The following is a 21,930-nucleotide window of genomic DNA, read 5'->3' on the forward strand; positions in this document are numbered from 1 at the left end:
GTTATGTTGTCAATTTGAAATATTCAATTTTTTCTCTTCTTTGGGTTGAAACTTACTAAGCTGAATTCATATTGCTCAAGAAAAGAGACATGGAGTGATTAAATATTGAACTAGCAAATATATGGAGTCCATATTACATAACAATCCAGCTCTTATTCGTACTTCACAGTGCTATATGGAGTACATATATTACATCATAACTTGCTCGCTGGCTTTGTTAGTTCTGAGGCTCAGCATCCACAGCCTGACCAGGATATCCACCATGGCCATAGCCACCTCCAGGATATCCCCCATAACCACCACGTCCTCCATAGCCACCCCCAGGATATCCGCCATAACCACCACGTCCTCCGTAGCCACCATAACCACCACGTCCTCCGTAGCCGCCATAACCACCACGTCCTCCGTAGCCACCATAACCACCACGTCCTCCGTAGCCCCCATAACCACCACGTCCTCCGTAGCCACCATAACCTGGATATCCTCCATAACCTCCATAGCCTCCACCGTACTTGCCTTCTTCTACACCAGTTGTCTCATCTGTCTTGGCTGCATTGAGGATAGTAAAGCATGCACGTCTATTAGTGTAATCTAGGAATCACCTTGTCAAATAAATTCATGTGGGGTCATACAATTTTTGAATTTTGGACTAATCTGTGTACTTTTTTTTTTTTTGGTTCAAAGAATACCAAATCAATAATATTATATTCAGGTCGATAATTTGTCTTTAAGTCAAAATTAGTATTCTTTTTTTTTTTGTTTGAAAATGTCCCTAGGATTGTTTAAACACTACCTATTAATAGGTAATTTCGTGATATCCAATCATAGTTAGTAACCACCATAACCCAACTCCCACGTTAGTAAAGGCTTGTACTTTTTTTTTTTTTTTTATCGCAACGATAGCATTAGTAGAAGCCTGTACACTTAAATGAAAACCTTATGGAAGCTGTATTTAAACTTAAAAGTAAGCCTTAGCATTGTTTATCACTATTCCAAAGCTTGGCATGCATTTAAAAATGGAATTAGTACACAATCAGAAAGGGGAAATATGGTGATCCTAAATATATTTTCTTAATATAGACATAACTTTAGAGAAGTTAAAAAAGTGGGGGAGGGGGGGGGGGAGCAAAAACGAGGACACTAGATAGGAGAAGAATAAATGTCTTACAATTCTCAGCTGACGTGGTAGTCTCAGCCAATTCCCTAGCAGCCACCTGTGAGGCAATAGTAAGAACTATTGCCAAGGAGATGCAAAAGAAAAGGAGCGTCTTGGAACCCATTTTTGCTCAAGGAAAATTAATTTTATGTATTGAAAACTGATTTCGGGAAGGATGAGAAATCGGGTAGGGATTGATATCTATTTATAGGAAAATCTATGCCACATTGCCATTTGCTGGCAGAAGAGTCGGAGAGTCGGCCCACGATGTAGTTGGCCGTTGGGAGCTTATTGCTGTAATTGGTACAAAGTCCACAATATCATAAATTGCAGTCCCTTTACGGGAAGTTAGGAGCAGAGATATATGCCAAGAGCATTTACTCTACTTTCTTCTAAGAACCTGTTGCAGTTGTGATGACTTATCAATAAGTACTTCAATTATTAGATTTTTTTTATTTAAGTGCTTGATTATATTATTTGAGTGCATACTTACATAAGTACTTTTCTATATGATAATGTGCAAATTTTGAATTTTTAAAACATATGTATCTCTGAATTCAATTGAAAATTTATAATAAAATTGTTAAAAGTCAATTTTTTTATATTTTGAAACACAAAAGTTTCTCTAAAAGTAACAATTTTAAACTTATGCCAAAAGTGTTTTAATGGCCATAAGCTCTACTATTAAATTCAAGAAATGATACTCTCCAAACACACTCTCCAAACTTGAGCATTATGAAGAACTAATTCATGTGTTATATCCATCAATATGTCCTTAATCTAAATTATCCACTGAATTTGAAGTTAAAGATATAAGCCTATGATCTCCAAATAAGGAGACACAAACATAAGTAAAATTCTGCCTTGAAAGAAATATAACTGATATATATATATATATATATATATATATACATGTAAAAAGTAAAATCTTCTAAATGTTTAAGCTCTTCTGTAATTATTCTAAATCTTCTAACTTGTACTCTCATACGTACGACACAATCAAAGGCCACAGTGGCTTTTGCCTTCAAAAGAGAGGCATGGTAGAAGCCGCCTAGTCAGAGGAGAAAATCTCAGGGAGATGTTGTACCCTTCTTTTTAAGTGCAAGAATACATTCATGGGAATGTAATCTAGACTTGTAGTATAGATTACAGGTTTCTTTTCTTGATTTGATGTATTTGACTAAGGGGCAATCCCTTCTATAGTATACATTCTTCTCTGGATCGATAAAAGATTAGGAATTTACAAAAAAAAAAAAAAAATTAATCAAGGTTTGATCATGTCTCGTGCTCCCTAATTTCAGTGAATGAGTCTGAGGAGCATATTTAATGTGGTGTAGTTAACGAACAACAGCAACGTGTCAAGATTTGGTCCAGTCCACAGCAGGAACCAGTGAAGATTGACAAACCAAGTTGAGACGACAGAATCGTCTATAAATACTTACCTAATTGTCTATACTCTTAATCTAAGCTTGTTTATACATTAACTAGTAGATGACTTTCCGACTTTGGTATTATTAGGTCATTTGCAGCCAAGGTTTTTCTTTCATCTAGCAGGTCAAAACACTTATTATCTACATTCTTCAACTGCAAGACACACTTGTCAAACCTCACCACCGAATGACAATGTTTGGATACAAAAATTATTTTAAATATTATTTTGTTCACATTATAAATATATTTTTCAATCGTCTTTTTTACATTTTAAATTATATTTTTATTTCACATACATCACCCCATAAAAATATTATAATAATTATTTCAAATATTACTCTATCCAGACACATGATATTTTGAGTCAAATCAGTCACTTTTAGCATTTAACAAAAACCAATTAATACTATGTCACGTAAGAAAAGCACATTAGGAAAATATGCCAAATTAAACCAGTTCCACAGAAAAGAAAAAAATCAAAATCCTTTTCAAATTCTATCTCCTTGGCTTTCAGTAATTGCTAATTGGACCATTCGGACAGATGTGATTTTGCCAGATAACATTTATATGTGATATTAGAGAGAAAGAAATTTCGAAAACTTACCTCACACATTCTAAGCGAGGTTAACTTCTCAACATAGCAGCAATTGAAACCGTTTGTTGTGTCAAATGCAATGTGACCTTGCTAACTCCATCAAAATTGGAGGGAGGAAATGTTTGACATGGCAATGAGACCTTGCTAAATCCACCTATACGCTATTTTGGCATGGCAACGAGGCAAAAACTTACTGCTTCAACACATAAACGTTGCGTATCTTTCTGGCTATCCTTCAATAAAATTTAAATCCTTGACAAAGACTTTACTGCTTTCAACACTGTGGAAAACAAACACCTATTTGCAGAATTTTACCAGAAACTGTGTACTTATACAATATTTGCAAGTTGAAATAGATGCAAATATTGCGATTGAGCTTATTCAACATCCTGACTTATCCGCTATGAACATGCATGTACTCTTGCTGATTGCCGGTCCCTCAACGCATCTGTTATAGCAGATGCAACAAAACAAGAGAACAAGCAAGGACACTAAAACAGTTTTAGGGGAAATCAGATTTTAATAGGGTTTAAATCAGAATAATTTACAGACAGAATATAAGGTGTATATATATACAACCAAACAGACTGGACCCAAAAATAGGTCCAAAACTAAGACCTAAAATCAAAACAGATACGGTAATTAATATATACCGTAAGTTTTAGCGAGACCCCCGAACAGCTCAGCGAAGGTCGAAGACCTGATTCAAGGCATCCCAACAGCATCATTAAACCAAATCTCTCTTAAGCATATCTACCGCCAAGCAAATTGTTGAGCTGATTAGCTAGCAAGAAAAGGATGCGACCAACAAGAAGACTTTTTGTTATTGAATGTAACGCCATCAGATGTAGCTTCCTTACTTGAAGCAGACTTCTTAGGAGTATCTACTCTTGCGTTTTGTATTGGATGATGTTTAATCTCAATTATTATATCTTGTTTTACCTCATTTACCAGGATTTATGCATTTGTTCTTTCGCAATGATAGTTTTCTTCGATTTAATACCTCCGGACACGTTGAGCCATTATAGCCACACAGCACGCATGCATGCTTGCAGATTTTAGTTGATATTTTTTTTTTTTTAGTTGATTGGTCTACTTGGCCTATTGCGAGGAATTTACATTGCCTCCGGGTCTCGTGTCCTTTAGGCTACAGCGGTGAGGACGGAGTTTGTGGTTTCAACTTTCAACCCCGGTTCCAGGTCAAAGCTTTCAGCGTCGCACCAAAATTCAAATCGGTTGGTCCCTCAAATTTAATTGTAGGAAATGACTTTACACAACGTGGTGACTGAGTCAGCGAAAGTTGAATTTTGTAAGTGATGAATGATACAGGTCTGTTTGGATTGAAAATTATTTAAAAAATTGTTATAGAATAATATTGTAGTAATTTTTATGATATGATGTATATGAGATAAAAAAAATAAGATCGAAAAATAAGAAGAGTGATTGAAAAAATGTTTATAATTCAAGTACAAAATATTTTTGGCAAAATATTGACAATGAAAGCAACCTGCACATCCAATCATTTTTTTCAAAAAAAAGATATATACTAGTATTTATGTAGCAGCTAGCTTAGTTTCACCATAATTTCCTTTTAAAATGATAATTATTTACGGTACTAGTTGGGTTTAATTTGGAAAAGGGATTTTGTCATTTTAGGGAAAATTTGCTGTGCCAATAAAAAAGAGGGAAAACACCAGCTTTCATCGCCAAACTTTGGGGCATAGATACATTTCGTCCTTAAACTTTTTCGCATAACACATTTAGTATCTGAACTATCAATTTTTGACCTATTTCATCTTCAAACAAAAAATTAATAGAAAAATACCAGTTTTCATCCCCAAACTTTGGACCAAGGACGCATTTCGTCCTCAAACAATTGCATCTGAGTCAATTGCTACCAAGAAAAGATAGAATCAACAGAATAGCAAAACACATTGTTTGAGGACGAAATGTCCCAAAATTTGCAGATAAACACTGGCATATTCTCATCCAAATTGATTAATTTTCCATCTAAAGATGCAGTTAGTCAAAAATTGATAGTTCAGATAGTAAATGTGTTATGCCAAAAAGTTTGATGATAAAATATGTCCATGGCTCAAAGTTTGGGGATGCAAGCTAGTATTTTCCCAAAAAGTGGTGGCATTATCAATAGCAATTGTATCCTAATAGCTAATACCATAATATTGAAAATGAACATTAATCAGTATTTACGATTTGGCAGTTAAGAAAGTTATATCTTTTTACTGTTTCTGCTTTTTTGTCCATAAGAACAATGCATCTTCAGGTCAAGAATATAATTTTCATCAAAGAATTACACTCATAACTACTAACTCAAAGAAACAAATAAAAAACCATCAACATATTTTGGGCTTACGGTCATGAATGGAACTGTAAAAGTATAAAGTAAGAATAGCCATGTTGTCTAGGGCTTGCAAAGTGAAGTCCTTCCTTCTTACCCATGCTTCTAAAAAACTTTTTTTTTTATTTTTGTATTTTGAAAAAAAAAACTGAAATAAACGTATGCCAATTCTGTTTATAACTTTACCCTGTCTTTTTTAATCCTTACGGATGGAGGTATCATCGATGGCCAGTCCAAAGTCTAAACCCAAGAATTGAATGTGTTTCAATTCACGATAGCCTTCTTTCAAGTTCCTCTAACTTATATATGATACTTATGAACTTTGATAGCCAATATCAATTTAAGGAGTTGGGATTTCCAAGTTTCCTACAAGTTAAGATTTAGGAGTCAGCATCAACATGAAAATTTTTAGAAAACTCTTTAATGCCCAGTCTTTTTGAATCCTTTTCCTTTTCTTTTTTTCTTTTCCTTTGTCGCTAATACCTTGGAAAATACAGGGAGTAGTAAAAAATACATTTTCCTTTTAAAGCCTGTATATGTATGTAGCTCAAATTTGATTAACATACTATGATCACAGTGGCAAACAAAGTTCTGGAAACACTGTCGGCAATTGGTATCGATGTTCTGTTTCACCAATATTGATAATGCATTCCAAAAAAAAAAATGGTTTATTGTCTCGTGAATGACTTAGTTTACACCTAATTTATTCTTTAACTAAACTGTTTGTTAGTACACCTAATTTAAAATAAAATTGTTAAATAAATGTGCAGACTCACATCTATCGTTACTTTGCATTTATGTATATTTGTCGGTATCTCTAAGTAAATATTAATTTTGCACTCGTTGACCAAATCCTTAACATATAAAGACTTGTTCTTCAACTTGGAAGAAGAAGTCACTCCAAATTGACACAGTATTATCAATAAATACATGTAAGAATGACTTATCATTTACATAGCATTTAGACATGATTCAACTTGGGCATTAATATATGCATGTATACACCCAAAAGGGCAAAGGGCATTAATTAAATTTATGATTCGATGGACTTCTTCCTACCAGTTATCGTATTAATGCCAAACTACTTTATGGGCCAGTGTCAAAACCCTTTCATGCATTTTATCTCACTTTCTGACGGCATTGTCCCCCTAAAGCATCTTTCCTGCAAATTGAGGGTAATATACACCAGCTTTTTCATCCTTGTAAAAAATGAGTTTCGACACTAGATAAAATTCCGTAAGAAAAAATGAGTTCCAAGATATTTCTTTTCTTTTGAAGTTCACTTGCTACAGTTCTAGTGATTACATCAGATGTGGCTGGTAGGGAGTTGGCTGAGACTTCTACTTCAGTTGACAATTGTGAGATTTTCTCCATTTTCTTGATTTTTTTGTAATGTATGTGTACTAATCTTTTTGGCTTAGTAATGTAATGAAAGTGCATGTTTCTTTTGTTGGCAGCAAAGATTAAAAAAAAAAAAAAACTGAGAAGATAAATGGCTTAGAAGAATCCAAGTATCCTGGGGGTGGATATGAAGGAATCCTGGAGGCGGTTACGGAGGACGGGCTGGTGGCAGCCGTCGTGGTTATGGTGGATATTGCCGGTTTGGTTGTTGTGGCCGTAGTTAATTATTATGGCTGAGGTTGCAGGTGCTGCTCATATCCTAGTCAAGCTGTGGATATGCTGAGCCTCGGGAACTAATAAACTAGCCTCTAGTCTAGGCTACCATCAGTGCTTAAGCTGGCTCAATGTAATAGTACTTGCTTGTAGAGTGAAACATGAAGAAGAGCTTGATCAATAGATACTACTGCATAATCAGAGTGTAATTATGAATTAAGTGATGATAGTATTTCATTGCAACTTCTAAGGAGCTTTTGAATGAAGTTTCGAGGATGTGCCTCAAATATTATACATCCTAGAGATTTTGAACTTTGTCCTTTACAGTTCTCCTTGCATACTTGGTGGGATATGATTGACATTGGTGCAAATGCAGTACCTTCTCCCATACTCTGAAGAGCTGATGAGAAATGTGTCCGCTTGATCATTACTTTCAACATTACAAGCATTCTTGAAACATAAAGCAAAGACTCTTTCTCTTGTATTATGGCTTTCTTGGACTTGACATTAATACTTGTACTCGCATTTTGTAACGAAAAGCAACCACGATTAGTTCATCATTCTACCAAAGTTAATTTTTAACACTTTTATCATTGAAAACACTAAGAGAGGAAAGCTTTTCTAGAGGGATTGTAGGGGCTTTGCTTATAAATTTGCTCTTGTTTTTCCATGCACTAACCTATAATACGAATATATTTTTCATAATTCTAATTTTTTAGTGTACCATATAAGCAATTTTTGTACAACAAGTGGTATATTTTGTACACCACGTACATCCCAGAGATAAAATAGATTTGATCTTTATCCAAAATGTACTAATCTATAATACAAATGTGTTGTTCATTACTTAATTATAGTTAATAACAATAGTAAACCACATGAGTACTTGCTGCAGGTCAGAATGGGGCCCAAAAATGGTGACATGTCATTTCCATAGCAAGTGTTTTGCACCTATATTAAACAACCTGCTGCAGGTCAATTATGTAATTTCACTTGACCTTTGATATATTTTTTAATGGTTTTGCTATAGTTTCAAATTCTCTTATTATGAATTTTGCTGAAGTTTTACCCCCGATAAGGAATCAAACCCGTTGCCATTAGACAAATTTTCCCTATCAATTTTAAGATTTCAAGAGAAATTCCAAAATTACAGGGAACATAAAAAAGGACGGACAGTATTTGGGCCAACATGAACATCAAGAGAAAAAATTGATCCATTGACCCATCTCAGCAATTGTGAATATGGGCCAAATTCAGCTCATATATTTACAGTTGGGCCGACATACTGTTGAAAATTTTTTCTCGTCTCTAATTGCGATGTCTCGAATTCAAAACCTTTCGATTACATTCTCTTCTCACATCTTTTATCATATTGTCTAAGAATTTTTCAACAAACGATGCAATTGCTTGCAAGCTATATGAAATCAATTTGTATAAATGAAAACTTATTAAGTTTAAATTTTAAGTGGAAGAATCTTTTCTAAGAATGTTTTATAAATTCTTTTTAAATTGTATCCCTTACAAATTTCAATTTAAAAAGTCCAAATTATATTTAATTAGAAACCCATTTTCATTTCTCTGTTCGTACCTATTTCATATATTCTATTCAAGAGATGTAGGGTTGGGTAAAACTTCATTCAATTCAGTATACAGAATATAAACTCCTTCGTTACAAGATCATCTATATAATTCAGCGAAGAATGAATTAATAGTGGAATTTTTTTTATAAATTGGAATTTTTGCAAATTTTTTAAAATAAACATGGGTTTCTTAGTAACAGCAACATCGTTTATTAGTATTCAACAAGTACTAAAATAAAAATGTAAAAGAGAGGCCTTATCGTCAATTGCTTCTTATTATCAAGAACACAATTGGAATTCAAAAGCACTTATTTGTTTGTTTTCACTTTTCAATTGATGTAATAATGTGGTATCAATGACACTCCGTGTCTCACACATGCATGCAGTCTAAAAAGTACTTGTGATGGATTTCTTGTGATGAATTTATTAGAATTGGTTTCAAGCCGTTAATTACATTCATTTTGCTTTAAGCAAAATTTACGCTTTATTTGGTGCAAATTAATGGACTAATTATCTTTTAGATATGATGAAATTTGGTTGATGACCCTTGCATATCAAGATTACAAAGAAGAAGCATCTGTTCTGCATCTACAAAATTTCTAAAATTGGGAGAATAATTTTCTGCAGCAAGCCCAATCTATTGATTATAGGTCAGAAATATTAACGATTAGTTATAAATGATCCCCGGCTGTGGTTTGAAATGTGGATAAAATCTGTTGAACAGCAAACCCCATTAGCTGTTCGGTCCAACTCTTTTGAAAAACCAAATTGTAGTTGACCCAAAAAAATAGATAAAACGGGAAAAAACCAATCTTAGTCTCTATAGCACTTGACCGAGGAAAACTGCTCCGAAAAAAAAATGTGAGGGAGTCACCAAAGAAGTCTAACACATAAATCAAGAATCCAATCTTGAGCCAAATATTTAAACTAGTAAGCATTGAACCCTTACCTATATATTAAGCATTTTTTTTCTTGTTCTCCTTAACCAACATAGAATAAGCAACCTCATAAAGCTTACGATCTCCCTTTTCATGAGGAGCCTAACATATTGAACCCAAACTCACAAGCTTATCCTCAAACCACCTTGATAGGGGTGGCAATCGGGTCGAGTTCGGGTTGGTGGGTCGGGTTGAGGCCCAAATATAACAAAAAACCTGCTGACCCGAACCTGACCCGCCAACCCGAAACGGGTCAGGATACCTGACACGAACCCGAAAATTTTCGGGTTGGCGGGTCGACCCGAAATTTAATTTTAATTTATTAATTTATCACTATAATTTCTAATAAAATCAATTTCTCACAAAATTAATTACATCATCAAGTAATAAAAATTTAAATAAATAATTTCAAACCAAATCTAAAATAAATTAAACACTGTAAAAGTGTTTTATCCCAAACCAAATATAAAATAAATTAAAACAGCATAAAAGTAAAAAATAACATAATATATTATTTGTCCAAATATAATAATTTCAACTTCACACAAGTTAAATAAATTCATTTAGGATTAAGTAATTAATGCTTTTGAAAAAAAAGAATGATTTAGTTTAGTTAGATAAAATGATTTTTATGTTTATTAAATTATTTTTAATTCGTAAACGGGTCATATCAGGTTACCACGGGTTGACCCGAAATCGACATGTTTCTTTTTCGGGTTCATCGGGTTCGACCCGATTCTTACCCGAACCCCTGAAACCTCAACCCAAACCCATTAATTTCGTGTTAGATTCGTGTCGTGTTTTCGGGTCGTGTCAGGAATTGCTACCCCTACACCTTGATACTCAAGGCAAGTCTATCATTTCCATCTAAGTCAATCTCTTCCTTAACGTCTAAATTGGATCCACAACCCTTACCAAGCCCCTATTTATCCCTACGTCAGAGCTCTGTCGAGACACTTTCACAGTCCAAGTTTCAAATCAAAGAACCCAAGTCATGTATTTTCATTGTTAGTAGTTTATTCTTGTTCTAATTGTGTTAACGATTAGATTACAAAATACTTTTGTTTGTCTTGATCACCAATATGTTAAAGTTTGAGACACAATTCCAAGTGTTAAGAGGGATTGGGGTTGCAATCGAATCGAATTAAATTTTGACATAATTGAGCCAAGCTTCACACTGTTTTATCAAATTCAAACTCGATGAGATCTCAATGTGACACTCGAATTTAAGCTCAACCTCAAGTTTGAGCCTAATTGAATTCGAATTCATGACATATTCTAAAAATATATAAAATAGACATTTCACCTTGACAAATATAAAAATGTTGGAGACGTATACGTAATTTCACTATTAATAATGCTATTAATAATACATACATATATATATATATATATACACGCACGCGCGTGTGAACTAGTTGGATGAGCCAACAAGCAAGCATCAGTATTTTCACCTTGACTCTATAACTCAGCTTGATTGGTTCAAACTCGACTCAAGATTTGACCAGGCTCACGAATCAGTTTGATTCGCTGCAACCCTAATTGAATATGATTGTTTGAGTGAGAAGACTCAGAAGTCAGAAGAGTTAAATGTGGTAGGTCTTATGCACGACTTGCTAAAATTATGATCATTGGCTCCGGAAGACAAATTTGCCCTTCAGTTAAAATGTGCTGCGGAAAAAGAATAACAACTGTGGCAAAATCAGCTCCAAATTCTAAAAATTCCGAAGCAGTGAGCCTACCACTTTCATGTCTCCAAATACCCTTTACATGGTGGATCGATCATGGATGACAATTTGACAATGTCGTGCCAATGTTTTAAAACTCAGCTCGGACTGTATGGTTCAACTAGTTAAATCGTTGACCAGCCTGCATTTCTATCTGGTGAGCCTCAAAAGCCAGTTTGGATGAAAATCATTCCATATCACATTAAACCAAAAAATTCATTCGGTTCGAACGTTGAACGATTAAACCAGAATAGTTTTTATTGAACCAATCAGTTCCTTGCCCAAATTTAATTAACCAAAAAAATTAAATTTGGTTAGTTAATCTCATTCAATAGCATTCCAAAATTAAACCTTACTAATTTTCCATGCATAATTGTCTCCAATTATTTAGGCAATAACAATTGTTATCTTATTTCTAATACTCTTTATCTCTCTATATTTCATAATGATACCTTAACTCTTGTCTAACATTTATTCCACATAATATATTAATTATGTTAACTCTTCAGTGCATTTCAATTGTTTGTCATTGCCTTCTATTATTTTCATTTCTATCTTATAAACTACTTATCATATAATTCAGAAAAATTAAAAGTGTAAAAAATTAAAGATGTAGATAATAATGCTATTCTATAATTCTTTTACCTTTTACTGTGGAAAATATTATTTGCACTCTCACTATTTATTTTATTTTATAGTCCAATATATGAAAACTATATGATTAAAATGACAGTGAAAGTATGATTAACAAAAATGAAAGTGCAAATAACATTTCCCTTTACATATAACAGTTATTCTTGAATTTCAAACAAGTAATACATAAAAAATTAGAATGAGGATTGATGTGATTCTTTTTAACATTGAGTGTGTTTGGATAGGAGTTTATTTGAAATATTATTTGGAATAATTACTGTAGTACTTTTTTTATGTGATGTATGTGAGATAAAAAGATGTGTTAAAAAATGTGTTTGTAATGTAAGCAAATAATTTTTATGAAAACAATGCCTATCCAATATTTATTAATAATATTTATGATGTATTTATGATGTCACTGGTCAATAACAATTCATCCAATGGTTGAACCAGTGATTCTTGATCCAATCATTTTTTTAACGTCAATGAACAATCCGAGTTTCAAAATCTTGTGCCATGCGACCTTTTACTTTTTCAAGGGAATTATCTTTTTCCCGTTATTTCCATTATTTATTTGATTACTTTTGTTTGAGGCAATATAATATAGGAGAGGCTGATCCGTCTAGATCATTCTCGGTGGGGATAAATTCCACTCTTCATCCTTTAAGTTTATGTAGATTATCACTTTGCACCTTTTATTTTTATATCACGCACTAATATCGTCAAAATGTCTCAAATCAGCCAAACAACTTATATTGCAAAATGAAATTGCACTCTTTAACTATACTCGTATTTCCACTTTGATTCTTAAACTTTAAAGTGAAATGATTTAGTCTTTAAAATATAAAATCTATCTCACTTTAATTTCTAAGGTACAAAATTATGTTCCATTTCGTTTTCATAGTATAAAATTTGTCCCAATTTAGTTCCTAAAGTATAAAATTTCTTCCGCATAAGTATAAAATTTGTCTCATTTCCATCAATAGTTTTACTTAAATGGCACAAATTCTGTATTTTAGGGACAAAAGTGCCACACTTTAAAGTTCAGGAACTAAAGTGGAAATACTAATATAACTGCAGGATGTAAAGTGGAATTAACCCCTAAAATATATGCATTCATTCATTTAATTTGCCAAAATGAATTAGTTCACATTGGTGGCATTATTGATTCAAACAACCCTGCTAAATAATTCGATCTCTTGGTCTTCAGAATTGGAAATTTATCAAAATTTCTTTTCTACATCCTCTAGCGTTTGTATAGCATGAATTTGATGGTTTTATAATGGAAACCCGTTGCTTACGAAACAATCTATTAAGATATAAATTGATCCTTTGTCTACATTTTCCTTAACCATGTTTTCTTGTTTGTTAGACCGCAGACGTACGATAACCAAGCCGGCCTCTAATTTCTTGTTTGGGTTTTCTATTTTTTTTTTTTATTTTGACATTGAAATGAGGGATTTTAACTTAAAAGATTATCAGCTAGATGCTTTTAAAAGATTTCCCTTGGCTTAAGCTCTTCCCAGATACAGCCATACAGGACACATGCCACGTAAAGATGAAGAGCAAGCCTACTAGCAGATGATGATGACTAACGTAAGTTAGTTCAATTGATAACCACGGATTTTTTTTTTTTTTTTTACAAAAAATCGTGTATTTGAATCTCACCAAAAGTCTTAAAATGGGTGATTGGACGGGTTGAAATGTGTAATAGGTTTAAATGAGTCAATCCATTTATATCCATTTAATTATATGTGTATAAATGGGTAAGTTAAAATTTGAGTTGAGTAACCCAATTATCCATTTATAACTCATTTATTTTAACTTTTTGTGAACTCATTTAAATTCATTTTTGCAAACTAAATTATCAATTTATACCACCCTTTGCACCCATCATTGGTTTTAAATATTTACTTATGTTGCTCAATAAATCTAATTACCAATTTTTTCCCATCCGTACTGTATGTCGCAAAATTACATACTATTTAATAATTGAACAATAAAAATTTAAAAATTTAAACTAAGTACTATCAAAGTTAACATAAAAACTTAATCCAAAAATTTTGAAACCTTGGCATTTTTTTTCGTATGTAAATTTAAAATTTCATTTTGAAAAGGTATGAAAGAAAGTTAAACCTTGTCATAAATTGGTAACATTGAAAAATAAGCAAATTAACAAACTACGAGAAAATAAAATCAGCAAGTTAATAAACCATTAATTGTTTGGATCTCAAACAAAAGACCAAAATTGCAATTCATGTATCCAGTGGAGAAGCCAAGGAAGTAAAAAAAAAAAAGTTAAAACTGAAGCCCCATCATTATTTACAGACTATAGTTGTATCACAATCACCAAGCACCATATGGATTATAAGGTTTATCAGTGCAAGGCCGCAAAAGAAATAGAGTAAAACAGATTTACAAAAATGACAAAAATCAGGAAAACAGATATTCAGCTTAAGATAGCCTATTAGCTAACAACAACACTACTACAACACTGTGAATTAGTGAAAAAAAATTCCAAATGACACCTAGGAAAGATTCTACAGACTACAAAGTTGAATGATTATTAATCCTTCATTTTTTTTGTCAAATCTTTTACTTATATTATTGTCCAATAAACTTCAATTGGAGATGAATTTGAAAACAAAAATTACTCTAACATGATTCCAGAATTATTCAAGGAAGAATTTAGTTTGGGGAAGAGAGGAGGCTTGAGGAAGATAATTCTAAATAGGTTAATTGGATTTGGTAGGTTATCCAATTATATCCATTTATTAAATGGGTATTATTGAATAACCCATTATAACCATATGTAAAAACTTAAAATACTCATATCCAATTATTCATGGGCGGGTATGGGTAAGTTTAGTCAAATGAATTTGTTTTCTACCTATAAATCTCGCTGTCGATATAAGGTTTGTGTTGGTACACGATCTATAAGAGTCCCTGTAAGCTATATATGGTCCGAAGGCATGCCTTAACCGATAATGGTGATCGAAATCAAACTCATCCAAACTTTTTTATTAAAAAAAAAAAGTGATTATACTGTCACAAAATAATTGTATAATGACCTAGTGACTTCTTGGCTGGCAGTGTCTAGCATTGAGAGAAACAATGACTGAAGAATCATTGCCCGGGTCTTGGCAATCTGTAAAACAATTGAATAATTACCTAGTGGCTTCCACGCTGAATGCACGCAGGGCTCAAGTGCGTAAAGCTGTAATTGTATTTGGTACGCCATGTCCCTTAACATTTTAGGGTTTTTTTTTTAAGGAGTGATCTTGAAAATGGAATATAGAATCTCACAATTACATAATAATGTTAATCCCAATTAAGCTGGCCATTAACATTTTAGATTTACCAATTCATGTAACGTACAAATTGAGATTGCTCTTCGCTTATTGTTCAAGGTGTTAAGGCCTTGTTGAAGTTGTCATTAGTTTCACTCATGAATATGAAATATCTATGAAAGTAACTTCATGATCTTCTTACTAATTATAAATAAAAACTATTTATTTCATAATATAGGATCTAAATATGTTGAGCAACAATTCTTGAATTCCCAAAGAAACAATCTACTGAAAATTAAAGAAAGCAAAGATGAGTATGACTTTCAATTTTTTTTTTTTTTTTGGCCTTCCAATAAGCAAGCAACTTATTACTCGTGCTAAAGAAATTATTTTTGTGATGTTGCATGTTTCTATTTAAATTGAAGTCTCTGTCTTTTTCTCCCTTCTGTTCTTTACCTAATGAAAAGGAATGCATCTTTGAAAAACAAGTCCAGGTTTGTATTATAAAGGACAATGCCACAACTAAACGAGCACGAAATAGTCCAAAAACAATAAAGTAGTGGATAAAAAACTTCTTTGCTTTTCTAAACTGAGATGACTTTCTTATGATTCCAACCTTGTCTCAATTACTTTGTTAATCATTTCTTTCTTCCTCCGTTTGTTTGTTGAATGATTGAAATATCCCACAACAAAAACGAGTAGGCTTCAGGAAAGAAATACTTGCTAGCTTTGGAGAAGGTGAGATTTGTTTCTCCTTTAGCTGCACTAAAATTTGAGACTGAAATTGAGGAATATCCCCGCATCATAAGAGATGGAGATGGCCTCTACTTGCTTAGATCGGGTTGACAGGTGCCGAACCTGTGCAATAATAAATACCTGCTCAAATAAAATATAATTTCTGTAGATAGTGATAAGCAGGGTCGAATCCACAGGGACTGGAGATAATTCGTTTCTTCTAGAGTCCAAAGTATGGGGGGTTTTGGATTAAATGCTAACTAAATAAATTAACTGCAGAAAATAATTAATTCAAAGAAATAATTAAGGGAAAACTCTAGCCAAGGGTATACTTCAGAAATGGTTCATACACTGATCATTGATTCGCAGATAATTCCACATTTATTAATAGATTAGTTATAGTTGTCATGCACGCGATAAACAACCAACCTTTCCTTAATTTCTCGATAGTTAAGGTACGACCGTTAACTATTTCTCTAACCCAAAAACAATCCTAGGTACGACCGTAGGATTTAATTTCTAGATTGCATTAATAATTAGAAAGACCCAATCCTAACTAACAAACACGCTACGAGGGTTTGTTTAAGTTAGATCGTATGCTCCCCTGACATAAACCCAATTACGCCAGTCGCTACTAAGATAGAGATAACGAACAATTACGGATTCAATTACCTCTATTTAGCAAAATAGCCTATATGAATAATTAATTATTGCGCACTAATCAATCATACACAAGAGCTATAACAGTTAAAAGCAGGAAACATATGAATACCAATAAATGGAGGAAGCAATTAAAATAAATTAGATCTCACAGAAATTGTTGAACCAAATCTCCAGTTGTCCCCTTGACTAGCAGTAGGAGGTTAGTTCTCCATTAATGGAGAACAACCATGCAAAAAACCAATCTGAAGCTTACAAAATTCTCCCTGGCCAAATCGGCCAAGGAAGGAAAAATAAAGTCGGCTCAGCCGTCCGAATAAAAAGATAGGAATTGTCCTCCTAAAAGAAGACGTCTGACCCCTAGAAAAAGGAAACTCCAGCTAGTCTAATTCATACGTGATTCTGGCTTTGTTCCTATTGGCCGCTGAAAAGAAAAGTAAGCTTTCAAGTCCTTGACGTTTTGTAGGATTAGAGTTTTTATCATCTACACCTCTGCGGCCCACGAGTCTTGTGATTTCCTGATTTAAAGTCAGCTATTCCACTCATTCTAGGAAGCTTTCCACGTGCACATAATCCCGAAAGTCCGGCCAAGAAGGCTGGAGTTAGGCGTGGGCACACCTACTCATCAAGAAGTTCTCTGAAATTTGATTTTAAGCACTTTTCATTCTTTCTCCTGAAATAAGCACAAAATATCAAATATAAGTAGAATCCGACGATTAAAATAATATTTGGCTAAAATCAGGGGGAGAATAATTATAAATTTAACAACAAATTATGACCTATCACGGGTCTTACTTGATCTCCAGTTGCTCCTGGACAACCACCAAAGGCACTATCAGTTTGTACCTTCCCACCTTGTGGAAGCGATTAAAGACATTAAATTGCTCAAATTATTTCTTATCTGTGCAAGAAAGTGGAGCAGCAGCAATGATTTGTACTTCGAATCTTATAATGACGCTAAGAAGGCGAGTCTTCCTTTCTTCTTATCTGATATAAACAACACAGTTCTTGGTGCAACAGAATCGAGCCCCAGCAAGAAGGTGAGTCTTCATTCTTGCATATCTTACATTGAAGATGTCGTTAACAAATATGAGGAGTTTAACAAATATGAGGAGGAGATTGACTATCTTTCCAGTAGATCAGAAACTGATGCAGCAGTCACTTTTATTGTTTGCCATGAAGTGATCCCCGAATTTTTGAAACAGATCAAATCATTCAAGCAAGAAATCATCCAAGTGTACATTACTGTGATAAGCTGCGGCTCATTGCATTTGAATTCTTGCATGAGAGATGATGAACTTGTGGAATTTATAGACTTCATTCTACAAAATTTGGTGGATCTGCTAACTGTTATGTCATCTGGTTATGGGGCTTTGCTTGCTCAACTTCGCGCCCTTGAAAAAAAGCTAACATTCTTGAAAAGTTTCATTCTCTTTGCCAAATTGCGAGGAACGGTAGATATTCCTTCCTTGCTATTTACTCACATTGAAGTCGTGGTGTTGATCGCAGCATGCCTCTCTTACATGTGTTCCCTCTGGGACGATGCTGAGGCAATGTACAATCCTGAGCACTGCTCTATCATATGTGAACAACTGGAGATGATCAAACCAGTTGATATTCACGTCTATGAGATTTATATGCAAGTTCGTAGAGCCTCAAGCACCTCAGCATCTTTACATACTACGATGATGGATCAACAGATATTGAACAACTTCAATGATTCTCTGATAAGTTGTCTCTGGGACCTATTATGCTGCAGTTCTAGCTTTATGGGTTCAGTAAAAGATGAAATGCAAATACTCGATGCTGGATTGAGATTCTTCAGAAGCATATTAAAGGAGCCAAAGGAGCACATGGATGAGCTGAATGAAAAAATTGGAGCTCTCCTCACTGAGGCAGGGATCATAATATGCCTACTTTTGCTCAACAGAACGAAAGAAGGAGAGCCTGACTCCTTAGAGTCCACAAAGGCCCTTGATTTTTATGATATGTTGGTTAATACCAATATTCATATCAAGCATGTTAAGGATCAGATCAGTGGCTCAAGCATTATAGGGAGTCCTCCTTCCAATCATAGCTTCCAAGAACAAGGAGGTTGCAAGCCTTCCAGCCATATGCCATCAGAAGGTAAGAAACCAATAACCCATGAAGTCATGGTTGGTCTTGATGACGAGGCAGAAAAAGTAATTGATCGACTTATAAGCGGACAAGAACATCTGGAAATTGTTCCCATTGTGGGAATGGCAGGGCTTGGTAAGACAACTTTAGCCAAAAAAGTTTACAATGACAATTCAATTATCTATAACTTCCACATTCGTTTTTGGTGCACTGTTTCTCAAGAATTTAACGTGAAAAAGTTGCTACTTCAAATTTTGCACTCTGATGGAGAGAATGAAAAGCTCGAATTTCTGGATGAAGATGAATTGCTTCAAAAGCTCTATCAAAAGCTGAAAGGAAATAGGTATCTCGTTGTTTTTTATGATATCTGGGACATCAGAGCATGGAATGAATTGAGGTACTCGTTTCCAGATAACAACAAGAGAAATAGAATCCTCTTCACTAGCCGATTCTCTAATGTGGCTTCACAGGTTGAATATGGTGGCCAACCTCACAATCTTCGCCCGCTCACTGAAAAAGAGAGTTGCGAATTACTGCAGAGGAAAGTATTTGGAGAGGAAGATTGTCCTCAACCACTATGTGGGTTTGGGATGGAAATTGCCCAAAAATGCAAGGGACTTCCCCTTACTGTTGTTGTTGTAGCTGGAATTCTAGCAACTATAGAGCATGAGGTATGGGCTTGGGAAGAATTTTCTGAAAGGTTGACTTTGACCATGGTGTCTAGCACAGAATTGTGCAAGAAATCATTAGAGCTCAGTTATGAATATTTGCCATATCGTTTGAAGGTGTGCCTGCTTTATTTTGCTGCATTTCAAGAAGATGAAATAATTGGTACGAAGAACTTGATGCGTCTGTGGATTGCAGAAGGGTTTGTGGAAAACGTTGAAGGAAAGAGATTAGAAGACATTGCCGAAGAATATATGATGGATTTAATTGGTCGAAACTTAGTTATGATAAGTGAACGTAGATCCAGTGGTGGAGTCAAATCTTGTTGCATTCACGATTTGTTATTTGAGTTTTGTAAGATCCAAGCCAAAGAAAAGAATTTCCTTCAAGTGCTACGGGGATTTGATGAGCTTTCTACTTTCAATGAGCCTCCCAACCTACCTCTATTGTCCATTTTTTCCAGTGGAGAAGATTTCATAAAGTCGAAACTGTTTTGTCCACATTTACGGACTCTGCTATTCTTCGATCAGACCGCAGCAAGATACTTTCAATTGGCTGATACCTCCTTTCCTTTCAGCATCTACAAACGTCTTAATGTTTTGAAGTTAGACCACATTCACCTGATGCAAGAGGAGCTTCCAGAAGAAGTTGAATCACTTCTTAATTTGAGGTATCTAGCTATTAGAGCTAAGAATATTCCACCATCAATAGCAAAGATCTCAAATTTGGAAACTTTTAGCTTGAAACATTGTAGGGAAGTCACACTTCCAGGTACAATCTGGAGCATGAAAAAGTTGAGGCACCTACATGTAAGGCCAGGCCCCGCGGTTATTGGTCGTTTGCCCAAAGACAACGCGGTTGAAAACTCCTCCACTTTGCTCAACTTAGACACACTTTCCAATCTGGATCTTCCTTTTAATCAAGAAGGAGAAAACATAATGAGGAAGATTCAAAACATCCGCAAATTGAGAATTTCCAGCACAATGGCAGGAAGAAATGTATGCTGCAACATGAGTCGATTAGAAAGTTTGGAATCACTCACCTTACTGTTGATAGACCCCCTCCGTAAAGGCTCCTTGCTTGACTCCCTCCGTAGTCGGAACATTGAGCTTTCTTTACCTATGAGCTTAAAAAAGTTGCTCCTTGCCGGATTGTTTCTCCCCTGTAGTAAAATGCAGTTGATTGAACAACTCCCCAATCTTGAGGTCCTCAAGCTACACCATGATTCATTGTATGGAGGAAGTTGGGAACTGACTAAAGGAGGATTCACTAAACTTCGGGTTTTGACTTTCTCCCAACTGGACATTGTTGAGTGGACAGAGTCAGACCCTGATAGTGATGATTATTTCCCATGCCTTCAGCAGTTAAACCTGGAATTCAGTTGGAAGCTGGAAAAGTTCCCTTCTTGTTTAGAGCGTATATCAACTCTTGAAAAGATTAAGATGAAGCATTGGAAAAGCAATGACCACGACAGAGTTTTATGTTTAGTACGTGGAATTGAAGAGTCGCAGAGGAACTATGGAAATGAGAATCTGAAGATCATCACCCAGAGGATCTACTAGGCAGGATGTTGAAGGGCATCAGCCGGTAAATTCTGAGGTTTCTTCTTCTTCGTCTTCCTCCTCCTCCTCTTCTTCTTCTTTTGGTTGCTTCATACTTTTTTCAACTTTGAGTTGCAGTAGTGCATACATGAGTACGTTGAAATTTAGGGATAAACGCCTTATTATTGCTCTAACCTTTTTTTTTTTTGTTGATATCAGCAGGGAGTGCCATGGTTCTTGGTAGCTTGAGATTATAATTGCTCAGCTGTGTAGCTGTCATTCTATGGTGTGGCTTTCACCATTAATGAGTAGATGGTGAATGGTGTTCCATTGTTAATTTTGTGTGGAAGATGTGGTTTGGTTTTCTTTGTTGCTTGTGTGGATGAAGGGGGTAAGATGTGACTCGTTTCTTTTCAAGATGGAGGGAACAATCAATCAGATCTTAATGCCTTGCACCATGCTATCAAGTCTCCGGGTCACACAGCAGAACAATGGTTTATCAGCTGTGCCTGATAAGCAAATATTTTGCTGTTAGTGTGGAAGAAGAAGACAGCTGAAGAAGCCAAATCCGTGCATGTATTTTTTTTTCTGTGTATTTTGTGTTGATTAATTTACTATTTCTTTTCAAACTTATGTCAATTTGCTGAATTTGGACAAGGAAAATAGGACAATGTGCCTGTCACTACTGCAAAATGGTTTGGCTTTTCTGTCTTCAGGAAACTCTGCAACTTTTTTTTTTTTTTTTTTTTTGAGGTTTTAGGCAGAAACTCCATAACTCACACAATTTGAACTAACAACTTGTGTTTGAGATCATGACTATTGGAAGAATGAGATATAGCAATTTGGTACTATATTAGGCTTCCGCCATGAAATTAATACTTAGCAGA

At 34.5% G+C, this 21,930-nt stretch overlaps 2 protein-coding genes across 2 annotated transcripts; one reads left to right on the forward strand and one right to left on the reverse strand.

The window, feature by feature from the left end:
* Positions 1-95: 95 nt before the first annotated feature.
* On the reverse strand, positions 96-1,349 carry LOC113736450 (uncharacterized). The gene is made up of 2 exons (XM_027263414.2): positions 1,169-1,349; positions 96-549 (listed from the first exon to the last, which is right to left on the reverse strand). Exons 1-2 carry the CDS (start codon positions 1,278-1,280, stop codon positions 218-220), a joined length of 444 nt encoding a protein of 147 aa, XP_027119215.1. The 5' UTR covers positions 1,281-1,349; the 3' UTR covers positions 96-217.
* Positions 1,350-15,147: 13,798 nt separating this feature from the next.
* On the forward strand, positions 15,148-21,676 carry LOC113737340 (putative late blight resistance protein homolog R1A-3). Its single transcript, XM_027264584.2, has 3 exons — positions 15,148-15,252; positions 17,525-21,101; positions 21,263-21,676. The coding sequence occupies exons 1-2, from the start codon at positions 15,148-15,150 to the stop codon at positions 21,062-21,064; spliced, it is 3,645 nt and encodes a 1,214-aa protein (XP_027120385.1). The 3' UTR covers positions 21,065-21,101; positions 21,263-21,676.
* The last annotated feature ends 254 nt before the right edge of the window (positions 21,677-21,930 follow it).

Source organism: Coffea arabica, chromosome 3e (assembly GCF_036785885.1).
Source record: "Coffea arabica cultivar ET-39 chromosome 3e, Coffea Arabica ET-39 HiFi, whole genome shotgun sequence".
Lineage (NCBI taxonomy): Eukaryota > Viridiplantae > Streptophyta > Magnoliopsida > Gentianales > Rubiaceae > Coffea > Coffea arabica.

Coding starts and splice junctions, on each gene's coding strand:
- LOC113736450 (XM_027263414.2), bottom strand. CDS start 1,280: ATGGGTTCCAAGACGCTCCTTTTCTTTTGCATCTCCTTGGCAATAGTT. Junction 550..1,168: donor TACCACGTCAGCTGAGAATT/GTAAGACATTTA, acceptor TCCTCAATGCAG/CCAAGACAGATGAGACAACT.
- LOC113737340 (XM_027264584.2), top strand. CDS start 15,148: ATGACTGAAGAATCATTGCCCGGGTCTTGGCAATCTGTAAAACAATTG. Junction 15,253..17,524: donor GGGCTCAAGTGCGTAAAGCT/GTAATTGTATTT, acceptor CTTGATCTCCAG/TTGCTCCTGGACAACCACCA.